Genomic DNA, 21720 nt, shown 5'->3' with positions numbered 1-21720 from the left:
TTTCAGTTCACCTGTCACCAGCTTTTTCCACACTCACAGCATCATCGATGTCCGGCAAAGTGAAGATACGGAGGTGGCGTTTTACCAACCTTACATCTTCTGGAGTTAGGAAGAAACGCCTGTCATGCTTATCGGTGTAACCCCGACTACATGCCCAATCACAACTTTTTATGACAATCTGTGATATGGATAGACCTTGCATGAGCCATATCTTGACAAATCCTAACAATTCTGTATTAATTACATTTTTCTTCCTCTCTTCAGGGTTTGACAAATCATGTCCCGTGTGTGTTAATTGCTGCCGAACTACTACTGCTATGAAACCTGTCTCCTCTATAAATTTAAACGACACATAGGCTTCACAGGAATTTGCCCTTGTTTCACATGCCTTGCCCATGCTTTTTCCTGTTGGTTTGTTGCCTCTTTCACAGGCATGGAAATAATAATTTTTGCTGTTCTGTTTTGCCGCCAAGAAAAAGGTCTTTGTTTTCTTCTGTAGTTCTTCTACATAGCTCTCCATAAACTCTGTTTTCTTGTCCTCATGAACAATTTTGATATCCGTGGAAACACGGGAATCCTTTTCTATTCTCAGTTTCCTTCGGATGCCCTCGATCCATAGCTGCTCCATAATCTGCAGTTGATATAAACAATACAGCTTTAAGAAAACAATAATTTTACGAAACATTTCAGAAATAGACACAGGATACCTGAATGTTACCGGATTAGGAGAAAACTAGTTGTATGTTGGCAAATTTCAGTACTACACAGACAGTAGCATATGAAGTGCCCTGAGATTTGTGTTGTTCCATTTAGATACTATAAGGTGCTCTAAGAGCAGTATTAGCATGTGTATTGAGTAGGGATGCAGTAGTATAAGAAAGTGTGCCACTAATGCCCATAGAGCAGCCAATTAATGTTGTATGTAGATATTATAAGGTGCCCTGAGAGAAGTACTAGAATGCTTGCAGCGAAAATGTCCTTAGAGCAGCCAATTCATGTTTCATGCAGATACTACAAGGTGTCCTGAGAACAGTATTAGAATGAGTGAGTAAGGACGCAGAAAAATGTCCTTAGAGCAGCCAATTGTAGATCTAATGTCATAAGGTGCCCTCAGAGCAGCATTAGAATATCTGCAACAAAAATGCGCTAAGAGCAGCAAATTAATGTTGCATGGAGATACGGTAAGGTGCCCTGAGGGCAGTATTAGAATTTATGCTGTAAAAATGTTTTTAGAGCAGCCAATTGTAGATCTAATGTCATATGGTGCCCTCAGAGCAGCATTAGAATATCTGCAACAAAAATGCGCTAAGAGCAGCAAATGAATGTTGCATGGAGATACGGTAAGGTGCCCTGAGAGCAGTATTAGAATTTATGCAGTAAAAATGTTTTTAGAGCAGCCAATTGTAGATCTAATGTCATAAGGTACCCTCAGAGCAGCATTAGAATATCTGCAACAAAAATGTGCTAAGAGCAGCAAATGAATGTTGCATGGAGATACGGTAAGGTTCCCTGAGAGCAGTATTAGAATGTTGCATGGAGATACGGTAAGGTTCCCTGAGAGCAGTATTAGAATATATGCATAAAAAATGCACTAAAGAGCAGCTAAGCATTTTTTTGTATGTAGCTATGACAAAATGCCCTGGGAGCAACAACAATACCACAGCAAAAGTGTGCAATGACAGCAGCGTAACTTGCTATAATAATAGAATATAAGCTAACATGAGCTATTATCCTTTCTTAGAGCTAGCTAGCTAATGTTGCGAGTTAGCTTACTTACATTAGTTAGCTAGCTAGTTAAATAACAGCTCGATAGAAAAACAAGCTTTACTTGTTATATATACTTCATTATCTTGACATTTTAATGTAATAATCTAATATAGTTCAACATAAAACATAACATTACCTTAACTGCAACGATCTCCTTAGCGTGATGTCTCAAAACAATTCAAATAATCCATGTCCCGCCTCCTGCTGTCGCTGATTGGACGACCGAGAGAACCAATAAGATGCAATGCTGCCCTGAGAACATATTTCAATAACTAAAAGTCTAATCTGCGATGGGGGGCTTCATAGAACCCGGAAATCATCTGACCGTTTTTACAAGGAGGGACAGAGCAGTGTAGAATAATGGTTAAATATGTGAAAAATAATGCACATTTTTAAAAACGAAGCATGAACACGTTACAGTGCACCCCACAAACACAACCAACCCTTCGAAAAAAGGTGTTTTACCACCCCTTTAAATCATTCTATATTTGTACTGAATAACACATGATACTAAGAGAACACATTCTGTATGTGAGTTGTTGATAAAATTTTTTTTTTTTTTTATCTATAACCTTATCTTAGAAAACAACGTTTATTTGAAAAGTGTTTCAACTGTCCCGGCTCTCCCCTACCCTGCTAACAGCTGTGTGAGCCTAAGCAAATTCAAAGAGTATTAAGAAAAAATATTATATTACAGAACATTATGCTTATTATTGCATAAAGCAACACCAACCTCAATAAATATGTAAAACCTGAAGAGCATTGCGAAGAATTACACACAAGTGCAGATAAAGCAGTAAGTGGTCATTAAATTTATGAATACCATCAGTGAATTCCTGGTATCTGTACATCATGTTGCAGTTAATACATACTTTGTAGTAAGTTAAAATTCCTTAATGGACTGTAAAAACAAAACAAAAAGTTCAACAAGATAACTACACTTTTTTAAATCTCTGAACATTTAATTTCAGAATATTTACCTTCAACTATGCCAGTAAAGGTCACAATCTTTGCTCTTGAGGTAATGAGAATGGGGTCACTTAATATGTGATTACCCTCACATTCGGAACAGAATGTTTCTTCGGGAATTAGTTGGTGTCAAAATTCCTTATGAAAGTGTCCATGTTGTAGACCACTAATCAAATTTTGAGGAAGGTCTACAGGCAGAGATTTATTTTTCATCAAACCTTGCACCATCCTCTCTATGCCATCATTATTAGGAGGGTACTGATGAATACCACAATCATCCACACCCTCGATATGGTTTTGAGGTATCTGAATGGAATCAGTCCTTTCTGTGGTTTTCACCTTCTGGAAAAGAGCCTTCTGACTCTGAAACAAATGCCACTTAGCAATTGCTTTATGAATACAGGACTGTTTTGATTTATTACATGGACAGGCCCATGTCATCTTTTTACTGTCATGTACAACAATCACTCTTCCAAACCTGCAGTAGTACAATATTTTTGGCTCATACACTTTTTTTTTTTTTTTGGTGGAGGCCCAGCAAATGTGACCTCTACATGTGAGTGGCACACGAGAGTGGCACATCTTCTTTATTTGTCATGTGTTGCCTTTCAATGCATGCTTTTCCCCCCTACTTTCTCCAAACATTTTTTATTTTTTTTTGCCATCTCTGTAAGACTGTCTTCTTTGAGACGAATAGAACTGTCTGAATCTCAGGGACAGAAAGCTAAGGACCTGAGATGACTGCACTCAAATTCAGCATTGGTATTACATTGCTCTAGCTCACACATAACTCTGTCGTTTGCTCCCCAAATCCTTTTCTGAACATGTACGGGAATTGACGGGCCACTGAAAGATTTTTCCGCAGCAAATATTCAGTATTTGATCTCAATACACTGGCAAAGTAAATGTCATTCTAATGTAATGGTTTCTTGAACATCTGTGTGCTTTCTTCTAATGTGAAGGTTCTTTTTATACATCGCTTTGTGTCACACAGACTCCATTAAAACAATTTTCCTTAGCTTGAGGACGATGTACTGTTGGTGGCTCTGGTGGCATTCAGGCAGATGAAAGAGTTGGACATGGAGAAAAATCAATGTACACAGAAGGTGAAAGTGAAGGGTCAAAAAGAGGGCAAGTTGTCTCAGTCTGCAAAGATTGACAAAGAAGTTGTCTGAGAAAGCATTGTTGGTGGAAACTGAACTACTTATGTAACTGGATATGTATGGATAGATGGTGCATGACAGTGGAAGTACCTGTGAAAATGAACTTAGAAGGTGCTGGATGCGTCTGTGCAGACACACTAGGAAGTAGAGAAGGTGGTGCTGGGTTATGGATGAGTGAAGAATGAGCTTCCTGGCCAGGAATACCCGACTTTAGTTTGCATTTCTGAAGATGAGTGGTAAACTGATCTTTTCTTATGATAGTGGCAGGACAGTAACAGCTAGGGGTGCAACGGATAAAAAAAACTCACGGTTCGGATCGTTTCTCGGATCGGATCATTTTTCGGATCAGCAAAAAAATATATATTTTTTGGTTTATTAACACTTTTAAATTATTAAATTAAAATATATAAAATCAACTTAAAGTGCACAAGGCAAAATATCTTCTTTTTAACATAATTAATGAAAAACAACTTAAAGTGCAACATAAAAAGATCTCCTTCCTTTAAACATGGACCATTGCTTGATGTGTTTCCACTGTCATATAGGGCTGTCAAAATTGCTCAAAAATGACGTTCGAATATTCCCGCAAAAAAAAAAAAACATATTCGAACTATTCAAACATCTGGTTGCGCATTTTGTAAATTACGCGCATTACGTCAATAACAGGACAAATTAATACAAAGAGACATAACTACTTGTATAGGTCGTTTATTTAAGTTTAAACATATTTGACAACGTATTACCTACACAAAAACAAGTAAATCAACTAACCGCAGACCTCTTTCTCTCTCTCGCCCTCACCCTGCGTTCACACCAAACGCGAATAGAGCGTCTGGCGCGAGTGATTTCAATGTTAAGTCAATGTAAAGACGCGTTTTCGCGCGTCTGGAGGTCTTGCGGTGTGAATGAGGCGTCATGAACTCTGCGGTTCATAACGGTTTAAATGAACAACCAGGGGCGGCTGGCCAATAGAGGGTGCTAGGGCGCCGCCCCCCCATGAGCCAGACCACAGTTTATGAGCCACATGCAATAAATAAGTAAATACATAAATCATGTAAACAAATAGTCAATATTTGTATGTTTGAGATATTAAATGCACCCAGTATATGTGAAAAATAAGATAGAAATTCAAAATGTCTGGTTTTACTACATGTCATGTACTTGTGTGCACGTTTCATCAGCTCTGGGGCGCTGGAGAAATCGCCCCAGGAAGGCGGGTCTGTGGAGCAGCTTAACCAATCGCTGATTTAAAAAATAAATGTTTGACATAAACTGTAGCCAATCAGCGAGCTCAAATCTAGTCAGCTATGGGCGATTCTTTTAGCGCCCCAAGCGCCACTACTAAAGTCACAAGTCCTTGGGCGCCATTTTTACTGCATGACAATGGCGAACACAATGACGACGAACTCTAACTCGGTACAATCTCTCCTCCAAGATCCATTTGAGAGGCGAATTTTGGCGAATAAACTGATTGTGAAAGAGCTGGGCCCAGATCAACCTGATATCTCCATCAGACAACAGGCTAATGATAAAGGGAAGCACTACGTGCGAGGTTTCTCTCGTTGCTGGTATACTAGAAAGGCCTGGCTGGCTGGGTGTGGTCATGCTAATGCTTTATTTTGTTTTCCGTGCTTACTCTTTAAAACTACGGGGACAGATCCAGCATGGACAGTTACCGGAGTGAGAGATATGAAGCACCTGTCTGAGAAAGTAACGAAACACGAGAACACCAAGGTACACATGGATAATTGCGTTAAGCTAGCTATACTGGGAAGAGTTAACATCGCTACGCAGCTTGACGAAGGCCACAGGGTTGCGGTGAGGAAACACAATGAGGAGGTGGATAAAAATCGGCACATCTTGTCCAAAATAATCGACTGTGTGAAGTTTTGTGGGGATTTTGAGCTGGCCTTGCGTGGACATGATGAGACCGACACCTTGAACAATCCCGGCATTTTCAGGGGACTAGTGGACTTCGTTGCCTCACTCGACAGCGTGCTGGAGGAGCACCTTAAAACAGCCACCGTTTTTAAAGGTACGTCAAAGACCATACAAAATGAGTTATTAGACTGCATGCTGTCAGTGCTGAAGGATTACATTCTGGAGGAAGTTAAGCGCGCGGATTTCATCGGCATACAAGCCGATGAGACGACTGACATTTCCACTCACTGCCAGCTGGTGCTTGTGCTACGTTACATCGACGGCAACAACAACATCCAAGAGAGGTTTTTCGAGTTCATTACAATACAGAACGCCACGGCAGACACCATTGCTACAGCGCTTCTGGAGAGGCTAAGCATCATAATTCCAGATGGACAAAAAGCCAAACTTATCGGCCAAGCTTATGACGGAGCTAATGTAATGAGGGGAGCCACCGGCGGAGTGCAGCGCAAGGTGATGGATGTCCATGAAAATGCTCACTACGTCCACTGTTATGCGCATCAGCTGAATCTCATCATGCAGCAGGCAACGTCACACATCCCTAAAATCGGCACTTTTTTTTCAGATCTTGCAGGATTTTCTGCTTTCTTCTCCAGGTCACCCAAGCGAACCACCGTGCTTGACCAAGTGGTTGCCCATAGACTTCCCAGAGCCTCTACAACACGGTGGAACTTCCACAGTAGCGCTGTGAACACAGTGTACGAACACAGGGATGACCTTCTAAAGTGTTTTCAGACCATCAGAGACGATGGAAACTTTGATCCCCTAACTGTCCGAGAGGCTGGGGGCTTTGTGAGGATGCTTGAAGACGAGGCTTTCTGTTTTTTTTCTGGCACTGTTCCACAAGATTATGCCACACGTAGACATGCTGTTCAACCAGCTGCAGAAAAGGAACATCGACCCTGTCTTCATTAAAGCACTTGTCCAGAGGTTCACAGACAGCATGCAAACAATCAGGTAAATAACTGTATTTACTATTGGCTGATAAAGCTTTTGTTGTTAGAAATGTGATTTGCTTATTTCCAGCTGTGTGTCTAAATGTGCCTAGTCATCCAAGTGGATGATTATTATAGAGCCCATTACAATTAGGCCTATGTGTTTTAGTATTTTAAAAGCAAAGAGACCATTCAATTTGGATAATAATGCAGGTAAAGTATTTTCTAACTACAGGCTTATTCAGGTGTCCACCAGGTCAATTTTTAGAAGAGGCCTAGTTGTTATTAAAGATTAACTTTATTGTCATTTAGACTATAATTTACACTGGAAAAATGCATATCAGAATGCATCCAGCTCATAAATATAATAGAACAATGATAGACATTTAATTATGTACCTTACAGGTTACTAGCTACTAGACATAGTCCTTAAGTGTACTCAGTAAACTACTAGTTTAGTAGTTTATACTGCAAGTATACTTGTAAGTTTTCTTTAAGTGAACATAACATTATACTTATAGTTTACTATTTATATATTATTTTTGCAGTATACTACTATGTTCAAATGTAGATATTTTTATACTTGAAAAATATCTTTAACTGTAATGTTAAAAAACATTTTATTAGATTCATGCATCCTTTTTTAAACAGCACTTGAATGTCGGAAAGTTTCATAAAGAAAGGCAACATTTGAAACAAAAAAGATGAGAAAATCACATTTAGGTCAAAGACTACGCCTTGATCAGATTCAGAACGATTATCAAAACACAGATGGAGCAGATCGAGTCCAACACCCCCAAAGCTTCACAGTCGTTTTCTCTTCATTTCATTTGGTAACATTAAGCAGATTTGATTTACATTATGTTTAATATTTGATGATCACGTTATTTTACATTTAAGTGAGCAATCTTCGATCACTTGTTTCAGCTTCTTCTTCTCCTGTGTTTTGATCCGGAGATTCTGTACTAGAAAATGTGTCATAGCGCCCCCTACCGTATAACAGTGAAAACATGGATAGCTGGAAAATTATTTTATAGCTGGTAATTTTTCAATATTCTAATCAATATTTTCAAACAAAACAATCATAAGAGTTAACACAGCTAAAAGAAAAGTATACTTTGAATACTTAATTATATTTTAAGTATACCTCGATCAAAAGATTGCGTAAAAGTACAGGCCAAATATACTTGGACTTTTCTCTCAGTATGTCAAGTACATTTAAGTGTCATTTTAAGTATATTTCTGAGAAGTACATAAGGTATATTTTTGAGAAGTATAGAAAATGTAGACTGAAAGTTTACTTTATTTTTAGTTTAGAAGTATACTAATAGAACACTTGAATAAACTTCTTTTTCGTAAGGGTAGTGGATGTGCACGTGTGGGAGTTAAGAAGTCTGATGACAGGTTAACAACTTAAACTTTATTTTTGGACCAGGGCCTCTATTCCCTCTCTGTGTGGGGACGGTGCATCGGACCAGCAGCAGAATATAAAACAACGGAGGACACTGGGAACAGGAGAACAACAAAGGCTGGCTACAGAGGTAAGTTGAGATGACGCAGCACAAGCAGCAAAATAATAGCAATTTTCATTGGAAAGAAATTCAAGGCGTAAGGAATCCTCACATGTGACAGAAAATATTTGGTTTATATATTGAAATTAAACCTTGTTTTGTAACAGAAACCAATAGGGAGTTAGTGAGGAGAAATAAACGTAGTGTAAAGTGCAATTAGGAATAATGGTGTTAAAACCTTTAGTAATCATACTTGACTCGTTCAGTCATAATCACTTTCATTAAGAGCTTTATTGCAAATTTAAGCTGATGAATCTTTTACAGGTATGTGATACCATCCTGACCCATGCCAAGGAGCGGTTCTCCTTCACCCAGCACCTCATCAGTGCAACACTGCTGCATGGAGAGCTGTTCCCACAGCACTGTGTGATGTTCCCTGACACAGCGCTTGATACAACAGTGGAGGCATACCCCATGCTGAACAAGGCCAAGCTCAAAACAGAACTGTCCCTCATCTATGAGAATGATGAGTTCAAGGCTTGCAGTGGTGCAGTGCCTCTGTACCAGTTTTTCATGGAGAACAACCTTCAGAGCACTTTTACAGAGACTGTCAGTCTTCTTAAGATCCTCATCACCACACCCATGACAACAGCTGAGTCTGAGAGGTGCTTCTCTACTTTAAAGAGGATTAAGACTTTCCTGAGAAACACCATGACACAGGATCGCCTGCATGCTCTGGCGATGCTCTCCATGGAGAAGAAACTTATCAGGGACATTCCTGACTTCAACAATAGGGTCATTGAGAGGTTTGCCACTCAGAAGGAGAGAAGGGCAAAATTCCTGTACAAATGAGATCTCTCTCTCACACACACACACACGCACACACACACACACACACACACACACACACACACACACACACACACACACACACACACACACACACACACACACACACACACACACACACACAGCAGCCCGACCACATGTTTCTTTGTACAGTATATAGTAATTTTGTAAATAGAAATGTTGTCTTAAAGGGATAGTTCACCCAAAAATGAAAATTAGCTTGCAATAAGCTTGGAAGAATCAGGACATTTTTTAATATAACTCCGATTGTATGCGTCCTATACTATGTCATATACACCTAGGATGGCTTGAGGGTGAGTAAATCATAGGCTAATTTTCATTTTTGGGTGAACTATCCCTTTAATACTATGTTTGCTATTTACTGTACATGTTGTGGAATATTTGCTTGAAAAATTATTTTATTTTATCAGCTAATTAATTAATCACTAAGTATATTGTTTGAGTTCAAATGCAAATGGAAAGTTTGTACAATATGTTTGTTTTTGTGCAAGAATGCCTACAACCTTTTAATACTGGCATTAAATAATTACTTTTTCACAGAGCACTGGCATCCTGCAGTTTGTTTTAAATTGTGTTTGGGTGGTTATTAATTATAATAATAATTTTTATTTATATAGATTTTCCAACACCCAAGGTCGCTTTACAATATAGGTTAAGGAATTGAACAAAATAAACCTCAACATCAAAGATAGACATACCAAGGGCAGAAAGTAATATACAGAGGTCACTTACAAAGTTAGGTTAAAGATTCAAGCAAATAACAAGGTAGAATTTAAAGATTGTGAGCTAAAGAGTAATATTCAGATAAAAGTGTTTTTAAGAGGTTTTTGAAGGGTAGATGCTTGACGGATGACTTGAGGAAGAGTATACCACAACCTGGAAGCCACAATGCTAAAAGAACTGAGTCCAATAATTATAGACTATTGAAAATGACCGAATATGACAGCCCCACCTAAGATACTTTTCACCAGCCGCCACTGTGAACAACATAAGCAAATGTTGAGTGGTGATCAAGAGTTTTGTGCAAGCAATTTAAGGTCGCGACTCTTGTCCCAAATATAGCAGGCTTCATTCAGTGATTGAAACAAATATTATTAACATTAATTGAAGTTTTACAGTATATAGAACCGACATTGAACGCTCCGAGCGAGCTGTGCTGTGGTAAACATGGAACTTTTCTTTGACATGAAACGGTAAATAATCAAACCAGTGGAAGCCTGCAGACAGTTCATAAAAATGCTGTATCTAACCTACCTTATTCATGCAATATCTATTCAGTCAGTACAGTAGCCTACACTTTAGTAATGTTTCTGTTTAACGTTAAATAAAATGACCTGTCCCTGATCCCTCAGGCAGCGCGCCCACTCGCAAAGCAGACAGCCGCGCCTCTGCTACCGCGGGCGTGTTTTTCCAAATTCTAATATTAATTTTCACCTTACATATTCTGTTTTTTAAAACTATTCGAATATATATTATAATTTAGAATATTCGTTGACAGCCCTACTGTCATGTGGCTTTCTTGTGCCACAGTGCCTACACACCGTCACGGTTTTATCCACTAACCTCTTTCCTTCATCATTATATTTGACAGGGAAGCCAAAATGCTCCCATACAGGGGATTTAAATGACGCGGGCGTTCAAGCTCCTCCGTTCCTCCGCTCGCCATGACCACGCTGTGTGTGGACTGAACATGCGCACAACTTTCTTTTTTTTCATAAATCAATCCGCGGATCACGTGTGTGCCGAACCGAAGATATTGATCCGAACGGATCACGGATGATCCGTTGCACCACTAGTAACAGCAATGAAATTGTGTACTTCCTCTACACTGTAAATTGCAGTGAACTATCAAAAAATCTGGAGAAAAAATAACAGAAAAGTAGCAGTTTTACTCTTATCACAATGTATAAATCAAAATAATATTGATAGACGTGGAAGTGTCATATTCATCATCATGATTTACTGCCAGCTTTTATGATTTCCACATTTGTGTTATGTACGTCTCACAAATTGGGCCGTGATTTATTTATTGTCTTGTTCTAGCTGAGGGTTACTGTGTTTTAAAAGGGCAATTGCCTTTTTAAAAGACAGTAGCCTAACCCACATCTAGAACAAGACAATTATAAATAAGTATTGATTAGCCGATCAACATCAGGTTTGTTTGATGTGAGTCCTGCACTTTGTGTAAGACAGTGGTGGAAAGAGTACTAAAAAATAATATGACTCAAGTGAGAGTAAATAAGTAGTTGGCTTAAAAACTACTCAAGTAACTACGTTACAAAGTAGCCTACTTTAGTATTATTTTTCTATTTTTACTGAATGATAGTGTTATGGAGCGCTAAACACTCTCATGTCATATCTGTTTCATACTGGAAGCCCAGTACTGATTCATTCATTGGGTTTTCAATTTTTTCCAACCATTCACTCCCATTATAAAGCTTGGAAGAGCCAGGACATTTTTTTAATATATAACTCCGATTGTATTCGTCTGAAAGAAGAATGTCATATACACCTAGGGTGACTTGAGGGCGAGTAAATCATGGGCTAATTTTCATTTTTGGGTGAATTAACCCTTTAATGCATTAACCCTTTAATGCAATGCTAATCAACATAGCCTGTATGATAACATTTAATAAAATAATATATTCTCACTCTGTGTTAAGAAGCAACATGAAACCACAGAAGTCATTTCAAACACGACTGACATGTATTGTGATTTTGGAGCAAAACATGATATTAAACTCATAAATTGTAGTGTTTGACGGTGTGATAAGCAAACATATTAGCTTTCCCTGTTGTCAAGAGCAATTGTTTTATTACTAATTTTGAAAAGTAAGTCCAGGTAAGGTCATTTGAATGTTTTCATTTGAATCATTTCATAATTGAAAGCAAAGAAGGTTAAGTGAGAGATCCGAAAAAAAGAAAAAAAAGGGTAAAACAGTATGAATAAAAGGTACCAGTAAAAAAAAAAAAAAAAACTCTGTTGCTACGTCGGCACATTTGTCAAAGTACTTTGTAGGCTACTTTTGGTGAAAAATAAATGTAGCGAAGTTGAATACTAACTCAATGCTGACTCACTGTTCGTTTGGGGAGAACACTCGTGCACAATTATTAGTTTTTTTTTATGTAATTTTACTCAGTTTATTCATGTTTTTACTCCACATTTGTGCAATTTTTGGAGGATTTATTAGCCTGGGTTTCCCCATGCTGCCTTGAGCGCAGCGCAATTTTATTCACGCTGCTAGGCAGCCTGGATTCCATGGACAAGATTTTCGCCTCAGCGAGGGAACCAATCACAGAACGGGGAGGGAGCAGCAAGACGATGACGACGTCTATGCGACACACCGAAGTAGTTTGTTTATATCTATGGATCCAACATGGCAGCAGACGCGAAGTTACCTTTCGATGCAGCCTTAGATAGTGTTCTAAGTAGTTTAGTCTTCTTCAGCCATCGTCTTCTTCCTCATCGAATTTCTGTTGCTCTACATACGTCATCTGGTATAATTGAAACGATTGGCTATGAGCTACGTACAGGCGCATTTGATAGACATTTGTAGCGCCCAATAAACGGCTCTGGGCATTCATAAACCACGCCTCAAATACGAGAAAATGAACATGTGGTTCCCAGACCACGTCTTAATGAGAAAGAGGTCTGACGTTAGCCAGGCTAAGGATTTATGATATTTTTTAAATAATTACTATAGGATAATTTGACATGGTTTAGTGTAAGATTTTTGCCCATCTTTTGGAAAATGCAGTTTTAAAAGTAAAACATTATCACTTTAACCAGTAGATGCTGTAGAGCTCCACTATTTGCAATTTGCTATTTGACTAACTGAAAGACAATCTTTTCACAAGTTTACCCAGTTGGATTCATATCTACATATTATGAAATCACAATTACAACAATAAAACTGACTTTTTGTCAAAGTTTAGCATAAAAAAAAAAAAAAGAAGCTGTTTTTCAATAATATTACATTATGATTAGAATCAAACCTGAACAAAGTACTACAAAGAGAAAAGTTGGAGTCTTTAGAGTTTATCATTTATTTTAAACATGTTTTTTTGTTGTTATAATTATACAAATTTAATCTACACTTCAGTAACTAAATAAACAGAACACAAATGAACAGAAATTAAGTGTTATATTACATATTGAGTACAAATACACAGCATGAAAATCAAAATGCAATGAACTGAACAGAAATAACAAATGAGCAACTAAAGCAGTAAATAGGGAAAATAGAACCCCTAGGAACGATAATTGGTGGTCTGTGAGTTAGTGCACTGCAGGCAGTAGGCATGGTAAACGGCATGACTTCTGCAGACGGGGTTGTTGCAGGTTCTGCACATCACTGTGGATCTTGTTCACGGGAACAGAGGTAACATCTCATCCTCTTCCTGGGGGTTGCTTCTGTATGAGATGTGGAAGCTTCATTTTCCACCTCTAGAGATCCTTTGGCTTGTTTCAAGACACAGAGAGAGGCTGTGGTACGTGAAAGGTGCTGTCGATTCTCCATAAGGGGAGCCACCAGAGCAGTTCCAAGCTCCTCCAGAAATAGCCTTCTCTTGAATCTTTTCCCTCAGTGCCATTTTGGACAGATGTCAATAGCACGTAGGAATTCAGTGCAGAGACATCAATCATGTTGAAAAACAGCACCATCGGCCAACAAGCAGGTGTTTTTGCAGGTGTAAGTGGCTACCATCTGCAATATAACAAACACAGACACACACATTTAGTTCATCTGCTGCTGTTTGCTTGCTAAATAAAATATGGCACTCACTTTATAACTACTATTCACATCAAAAAATTAAATTAAAACAAAACCTGCAATACCTTATCCAGGTTGTCCACTCCTCCTTTGGATTTGTTATATTATCACAGATTATCTGTGGCTTCTTGTCATCTCTGCTGTTTACTGAGGCCTCCCTGTGCAGTGTGCTAAGCAAAAGCACACTTTTCCCTTTTTTGGGACAGTAAGAAACAAGGGACTGTGTCTCCGTAAAGGCAAACATTGACGAAAAGCAAGCTTGGTCTTTTGTTGCAAGCAGGGCATGTGGGAGTTCTGGCTTATTTTTGTAATTGTTATGACCATTGTAAACCTCCTCTTTAGCATCTCCAGGGAAAGGACATGTGACATGAAAAAATTGTCACAGAAGATTGTGTGACCCCGCAGGCCTTCTGTGACATCATCCCATCCCCTGGTTCTTTTCTTGCTGTCCAATCACAGACTTGCCTGTGTAAACTTGTATTTTGCCAGGCGTAGCTTGTTTTTTAATCGCATGCTGCCCAAATTTTGATGCCGTACTTCGCTGGCTTACATATGTACTGTCTGAATGGACAGCGCCCTCTAATCGGCACCAGGGACTCATCAACCTTGACACTTGGGCCAGGATTGTACATCATCGGCAGACGTTCAACCTATTTGTTCCACACAAGCCGGATTGCTGCTAATTTGTCGTTTACACGTCAAGCAATTCTTGTATGCTTATCATCAAACCTAATGACCCTTGAAATTTTCTTGAAGGTCTCCAAAGACATGACTGCACGAAAAACTGCCCTTGCGCAATCTTAACAATCAAACCATAAACTTGCCATGGCCTCATTGTTGTATACAGTGGTATACCCCAGTCCTCTCATCAGCAAAAACTTGTCTCCCCTCCACATAAAAGTAGCTGAAAGCTTGATTTGATGTCCTCAGCATGAGAACATGCATACCTGGTTATTCCTGGGGTCATCTGCAGTGCTGTCTTTTTTTTACATGGGGGGTGGAGATGATGTCCAATGAATGCTTCCAATCTAAGGGCGTTTTTCCACTGGGTTCGTTTGCTGCGGTCCGAACCCGAGTGCGCTAGTTCCCGGCGCCCCCCGCAGCGTTGGTCTGGTTTCACACTCAATTAGTTGTATCGAACCCAGGTGCGTTTGCAGTGATCTTACGTCATCGCAAACGCACACGGAAAACGCATGGAGAATACAACTCGACTGAGCATAGCTGTAATTTGTCTGTTTTTTTGGTGCTATTATGCACAACATAGTGAGAGACAACTACGTTTATGTTCATTACATGGTGTAATTCAGCACATATCCAGGGGGACGCCGTGTTTCTGCTGCTCGCAGAAGATTTTTTTTTATGTATGGTTTGTTTTATGTATGGTTTGTATGTATGGTTATTGTATGGTTTGTTCTTCCCAAATTTGAATGAGGCACCTCACCTCTTCAGTGTCCCACAACGTTCCCCTGCCACTCATGGTTGTCGTGTGTGAGGAAACAATGATATCGACAGTGATACGCATGCGCGGGATACTATACTTCCTGAACAAGCGCGCACCCGAGTCCGTGTTGCTTGCACATTAACGCGAACCGCGCCACGGTTCGGGAGTAACCGAGCTCAGACCACCTCCTCCAGGTAGTCTCGGGTTCGGTACTCTAGTGCGCACCCGGGTCCGATGACAGCGTTCACATTAGCGATTTTTCATGCGAACCGTGCCCCGGTCCGCACTAAACTGCCAGTGTGAAAGCGCCCTTAGAGAGGTCAGTGTTTGGCTCCTCATCAGCATCCTCTTCATCTGAATTTTCCTCATCGGTTTCGTTGTGATCTTGGTCCTGCTCTAGGTGTTCTTCTGTTTCAAAAGCTTCATCAAAGTCCTCTGATTCAGTATCTGCCACATCTGGACTGTTTCGCCATGATGTTGTAACAGAATGAACTGTGTGCTGAATGCAGTCACATGACTTTGTTTCCATAACAAATGTGCAGAACCAGACAAAATACTCTGATAGCAGAAAAGGTCATTTGCATCAAACTCTTTGATCTTTGTATTTGAACTGTGTCTGTGTGTTTGTGCTAAATTGTATTGTCTCATCCTTTAATCTCTCTCTCACCAATTAATTTTTTGTGGTGGATCTGCATTTTGGATTATTTTATTTGACAAATTATAAGAGAGCAGTTTTTAAAGTCTCACAAATGTATTTCTGTGTGTGCGTGTGTGTGCGTGTGTGTGTGTGTGTGCGTGCGTGTGTGTGTGTGTGTGTGTGTGTGTGTTTGAGTGTGAACATGATCATTTTGAATTGTGGATGTTTTAAAGTGTGCCACTTCATTTCTGTCTATCTGTATTCTGCATTGTTTCTGATTTTGAGGATATTTTCTAAGCGGGGTCTCGAACAGCAAGAGTGTGATATATATATATTTTTTTTTTTTTACACTAACATAACATAAATGGTCCCCTTTTTTTTCTTTTTTTTTTTTGACCTAAAAATTCTCATGCCATTTGCTGCAAACGTCAGCAAAGGTGCAGTATGTTCCCATATGAAAAAAACCTGCATGGTTCATATACAGCAACCATATATCTTCCTTACTTAAATCGGCCAGAATTACCTTGTGTTTCATATAAGGCCAATATTATGTCCTATACAAAATCAGACTGATTATGGCCCATTTCATACTAAATAGCACACATAAAACTTGTAGGGTTTTTTTGCATTATATATGAATACTGTTAAAAGACTTATATGAGTTTTACATGACAAAAGTATGCAAAAGTGTATGGTATTAGTAGAAACATATAAAACTCATATAACATTCATATATAAATTATTTAAAGTTCTTATATTGAATCATATGCTAGTCAAATTAAAGTCATATAGAATTTATACACATTTGTGTCATTTATTTATGTGTTTCATACAGATTTCATGTTTTGATGACCAACATCTGATTCACTTATATGCAGTTGGCAATTTTTTAAAGGGATACTCCATTTTAAAAGGAAAATTCTGTCATCATATACTCACCCTCATGTTGTTTCAATCCTGTATGAATTTCTTTCTTCTGCTGAACAGAAAGGAAGATATTTAGAAGAATGTCAGTAACCAGACAGTTTCTGGTCTCATTGACTTCCATAGTATATTTTTTTCCTGGTGGAGTGGAGTATCCCTTTAAATTTTACAGTGCAGAAGCCGGTTCGAGGATTACTGTCAGAATATCACTGATCTTTATGAAGACTGTTAATTTTCCTACAGGATTTGAAAGAGCAGTTATAAAGCAATGATATTGTAAGACCGTGTATTTACATTAGTTGTGAACTGTCTGGGCCTGTTGTTTGTGAACAAATCATAACATATTGCAAATGAACAAAGTTGAGTCAAATATGTTTCTAGAACAGTGATTAAAATGTTGAAAATTGGCTGGAATATGTTTTTGTATATGAACTCTGGTGGTGATGCACTCTAAAAACTTTTAATATGATTTACTCAATTTTTTTGGTGAAACATTTTTACACTTAGAATATTGGGGGGGGGGGGGGGGGGGGGGGGGGGGCATTTAAAAACAAATATTTATGAGTAATATTAACTGTGTTTATATGCCAGTAATATTAACTTTTTTATTTCCTCTAAACCTTTGTAAAAATATTCCATACAACCACCGGTATAATTACATGACATTGGCCTTTATTGTCGATGAGTAGCCTACAGCAATACAGCATGTTATACTATTTTTAACACGTATACAATATTGCCTACATTTAAACTAATGAAAGAAACATTTTCGAAGTAAAAATTAAACATTTAGGCCTAAACATTCAAGTAATTCTAGTGTAATCAACCGGTCTGTTATCCAATATCCACCGGATCAGCACTGATTCCCATGCCGGAGATGGACTCGCCACTGCGGGGGATCCTCTAACTTTACACCGCCGTCCTGCGTCACTCACAGCCGAAAGATGCTGCGACGCGACTGACTCCATCACCTGCCAATAAACACACAGTGCACAGTTCTGAGGACAGTTTATCATCCAAATTAGTTATATTCTTTATCTTTAGGAATATAGTCGTGTGTTTTTTATGCAAGGCGTTACAATCATGCGAAAAGACAGGCGCGAGTCGACACTCGTTTAACTCGTTTGCGTCTCTGTATGTTCTTTCGCATTAAATAAAATGATTTAAAGCACATTAATGATTATACAGATAAAATAAAACATACACACACCCAGTGGTTAAATTGGCTTTTGTAGGGAGGGGGAGCCCTTATTTACGGTGGTCATCATTAAAAATCGCACCATAAAATGACTTAATGTGTTTTACACCAAAGGGGCTATTTTTCCCGTATTAATGTGTAAGGTAAGGTTGAGTAGTATTTTTTTTTTCCTTAATGTTAACAAGCAGGCAACGGATTTCACCCTCGGAAAACGTATGAAATTGAACATGTTTGAAAATATTGAAAATATTGGTTGGTTGTTTTGTAATGCTAGATAAGCCTATATACAGTGGTGGTCAGAATTAATGGCACCCCTGGTAAATAAGATCAAAAATGGCTGTAAAAAATAAATCTGCATTGTTTATCCTTTTGATCTTTCATTCAAAAAATGTGCAAAAATCTAACCTTTCATTGAAGTAAAAGAATTGAAAGTGGGGGGTAAATCACATTATAAAATAAATGTTTTTCTCCAAAACACGCTGGCCACAATTATTGGCACCCTGTTATTAAATACTTTTTGCAATCTCCTTTTGCCAAGATAACAGATCTGAATCTTCTCCTATAATGCCTGATGAGTTTGGAGAATAACTGACCAGAGATCAGAGATCATTCCTCCATACAGAATCTCTCCAGATCCTTCAGATTCACAAGTTCATGTTGGTGCTTCTTCTCTTCAGTTCACTCCACTCATCAGGTCAGGGAACTGGGACGGTCATGGCAGAAGCTTCATTTTGTGCTCAGTTACCCATTTTTGTGTTGATTTTGGGGCTGTTTACACCTGGCCACTTCATGCGTTTTCTCAGATCGGATAGCTATCTGATTTATCAAAACGATTCCATTTACACCTGGTCACATAAATGTGTTTTTGCAAAACGGATTTAAATCCGATCTTCAGTTCCCGCTCTATATGCAGATTTAATGGAGTGCACGTCACCGAAAGCAACAGATATGAGCTGCATTTTGTTGATCATCAGCTAAAATTTAAAAATCAAAGACAGTAATAAGAGAGAGCAGTAACAGCCCTGGTAAGATCATTTCGTTTCTTTACTTTTAATGATGATGATTGTGTGATAAGCGTCTGCGACTTACTTTCACTGTGATTTGCGATAGTTTGCACGTTGGTTTAATGAATAGATGCTCAGCTTCTCATCTGAGGTGATGCGTCTTCCAGTAGCGTCGTCATATCTGGCTATAACATTACATATAGCCTATAACACGCTCTCACACGCTTATTTTTTTAGCATTTTTGGGAGGAGTACAATTTACATATATGGTTTCAACAACCAGATGCATTTACACTTGTCCAGTTTTGTCTGGAATGCGGCCCAGATCTCCTCCTGAAGTGGTTTGAGCGATCGGATTCAAATCCGTCTCGAATGCGTTTCGGAGGGCATTTACACCTGGTCTTTTCACGATCGGATAGCTATCCGATCTGAGAAAACGCATGAAGTGGCCAGGTGTAAACAGCCCCTTTGATGTTTGTTTTGGACCGTTGTCCTGATGGAAGATCCAACCACGGCCCATTATAAGATTTCTATCAGAGGCAGTCAGGTTTTGATTTTTTATCTGTTGGTATTTGCTAGGATCCATAATACCATGTATCTGAACAAGAAGTCCAGGACCTCCAGCAGAAAAACAGGCCCACAACATATAAGATCCAGCAGTAAATTTAACCGTAGACATGGGGTACTCTTCATCCCTGTTTGCACCAAACACATCTGGTGGGTTTGCTGCCAAAAAGCCCTTTTTTTTTTTGTTTCATCTGACCATAGAATCCGGTCCCTTTTGAAGATCCAGTCGTGTCTGACCACTGAATATGCTGGAGTTTGTTTTTGGAGGAGCGAGGAAGATTTTTCTTGAAACCCTCCCAAAAAACATGTGGGGATTTAGGGGTTGTTTGATCATTTTTTTTAGGCTTTCTGACCCCAAGACTCAACTAATCTCTGCAATTCTCCATCTGTGATTGTTGAAGAGTCTTTGGCCACTCAAACCATCCTCCTCACCGTCTATTAAGGCAATATAGACACACGTCCTCTTCTTGGCAGATTCGTAACATCTTTAGTTGATTGGAACTTCTTAATTATTGCCCTGATGGTCAAAATGGGGATTTTTCAATTCTTTAGCTGTTTTCTTACTGCCACTTTCTATTTTGTGATGCTCAACAATCTTTTGCTGCACATCAGAACTATATTCTTTGGTTTTACTCATTGTGATGGATGATTAAAGAAATTTGGCCTTTGTGTTTCCTCATATTTAAACTCCTGTGAAACAAGAAGTCATAGCTGGACAATTTCATGTTCCTAGTCACCCTGGTGTGCTAAATAAAGGTAAATATTAATGGGAATATACTTCAGAGATATTTACTTGTAAAAAATTCAAGGGGTGCCAATAATTGTGGCCGACATGTTTTGGAGAAAAACATTTATTTCATATTGTGATTTCCTCCCCACTCTCAATTCTTTTACTTCAATGAAAGGTTAGATTTTTGCTAATTTTTTGAATGAAAGATCAAAAGTATAAACAATGCAGATAAATTTTTTTTACAGCCATTTTTTATCATATTTACCAGGGGTGCCATTAATTCTGTCCACCACTGTATAACCACCATTTAGCATTTAATATTTTGAGGTTAATTTTGAATTAGTCAGATGTTAGATAATTATATACTTATAATTATATACTTTAAATATTACATTAAATATATTAAATATATTTAAAAATATTTTACATTTTTGTTTTTAAATATCAAATTGGTGTAAAAAAAAAATCTGAACATTTTAGTAACTAAGCAGAATTGTATTAGGTTTATTAACAACAATTTATATTGTTTACATGGAACAATTTCTGATAAGCTGCTTTTTTTATTGCTTGACACAAATTTGATGATTTCAATTCAGTTCAGCGCTTGTGATTTGATTCAATATTGACTCATTTGGATAAATATTAGGTAGCCTAGGCCAGAGCCATAGAGAGAGAGAGTTGCGACACTCCCATAGACCTCCGTTGTAAATAATGGCGGCGCTTTTAACCGCCTACTTCCGGGATATGAAGATCGGAATAGTTCCAAACACTGTCATTTGGGCGTTGGACACCATTCACTTACGTTGCTGCGCGTCGAGTTGTTCCAGAGTTAAGTTGCCGAAATATCGACCTCTTTTGAATTGTCAACTGTCTATATTGTATCAGAGGCCCTTTGCGATGCTTATACTGGTTTTCATTTGTACATGCACAGCGTAATTATTTATATTTTATGTTGGTTGTTTCAACCAATTTTCAAGCACTGCCTGCTAGCTAACGTTAGTTAGCTAGCGCGACTTCGTCAGCTAAGAGTTCGGTAATGAATCGCTACCACCTTTATAGCAACTTTTATTTAATTTAATTTTTTGGGATATACTAACTTTTCATTATGTTATTATTGTCTTGAGTGAAGCGGCTTGTGAGAACAATGCTGGACCTTTAGGATTGTTATGGCCATCACCAGTCCTGTCTGTTTCATGGATCACCTGCCCCTGGTTTTTGTTTTTCTTGTTCACACACACAAGCACACATTTTTGTTGTCTGTCATTGTTTAATAAAAAATATTTTATTTGAA

At 38.5% G+C, this 21720-nt stretch overlaps 1 protein-coding gene across 2 annotated transcripts; it reads left to right on the top strand.

Moving 5' to 3' along the window:
* Positions 1 to 4896: 4896 nt before the first annotated feature.
* Positions 4897 to 9164, top strand: LOC309501284 (zinc finger MYM-type protein 1-like). 2 transcript variants are annotated; one of them, XM_082173316.1, is made up of 3 exons: positions 4897 to 6797; positions 8211 to 8316; positions 8611 to 9164. In XM_082173316.1, the coding sequence occupies exons 1-3, from the start codon at positions 6691 to 6693 to the stop codon at positions 9136 to 9138; spliced, it is 741 nt and encodes a 246-aa protein (XP_082029442.1). In that variant the 5' UTR covers positions 4897 to 6690; the 3' UTR covers positions 9139 to 9164. The 2 variants fall into 2 exon arrangements, with proteins under 2 accessions (XP_082029442.1, XP_082029441.1); XM_082173315.1 differs by lacking the exon at positions 8611 to 9164 and having other exon boundaries at positions 8211 to 8286.
* Positions 9165 to 21720: the final 12556 nt, after the last annotated feature.

Source organism: Leuciscus leuciscus (genome assembly GCF_965113295.1).
Source record: "Leuciscus leuciscus genome assembly, chromosome: 6".
Taxonomy (NCBI): Eukaryota; Metazoa; Chordata; class Actinopteri; order Cypriniformes; family Leuciscidae; genus Leuciscus; species Leuciscus leuciscus.
The sequence above is the reverse complement of the archived record's forward strand: the minus strand, read 5'-3'. Positions and strand labels throughout refer to the sequence as shown.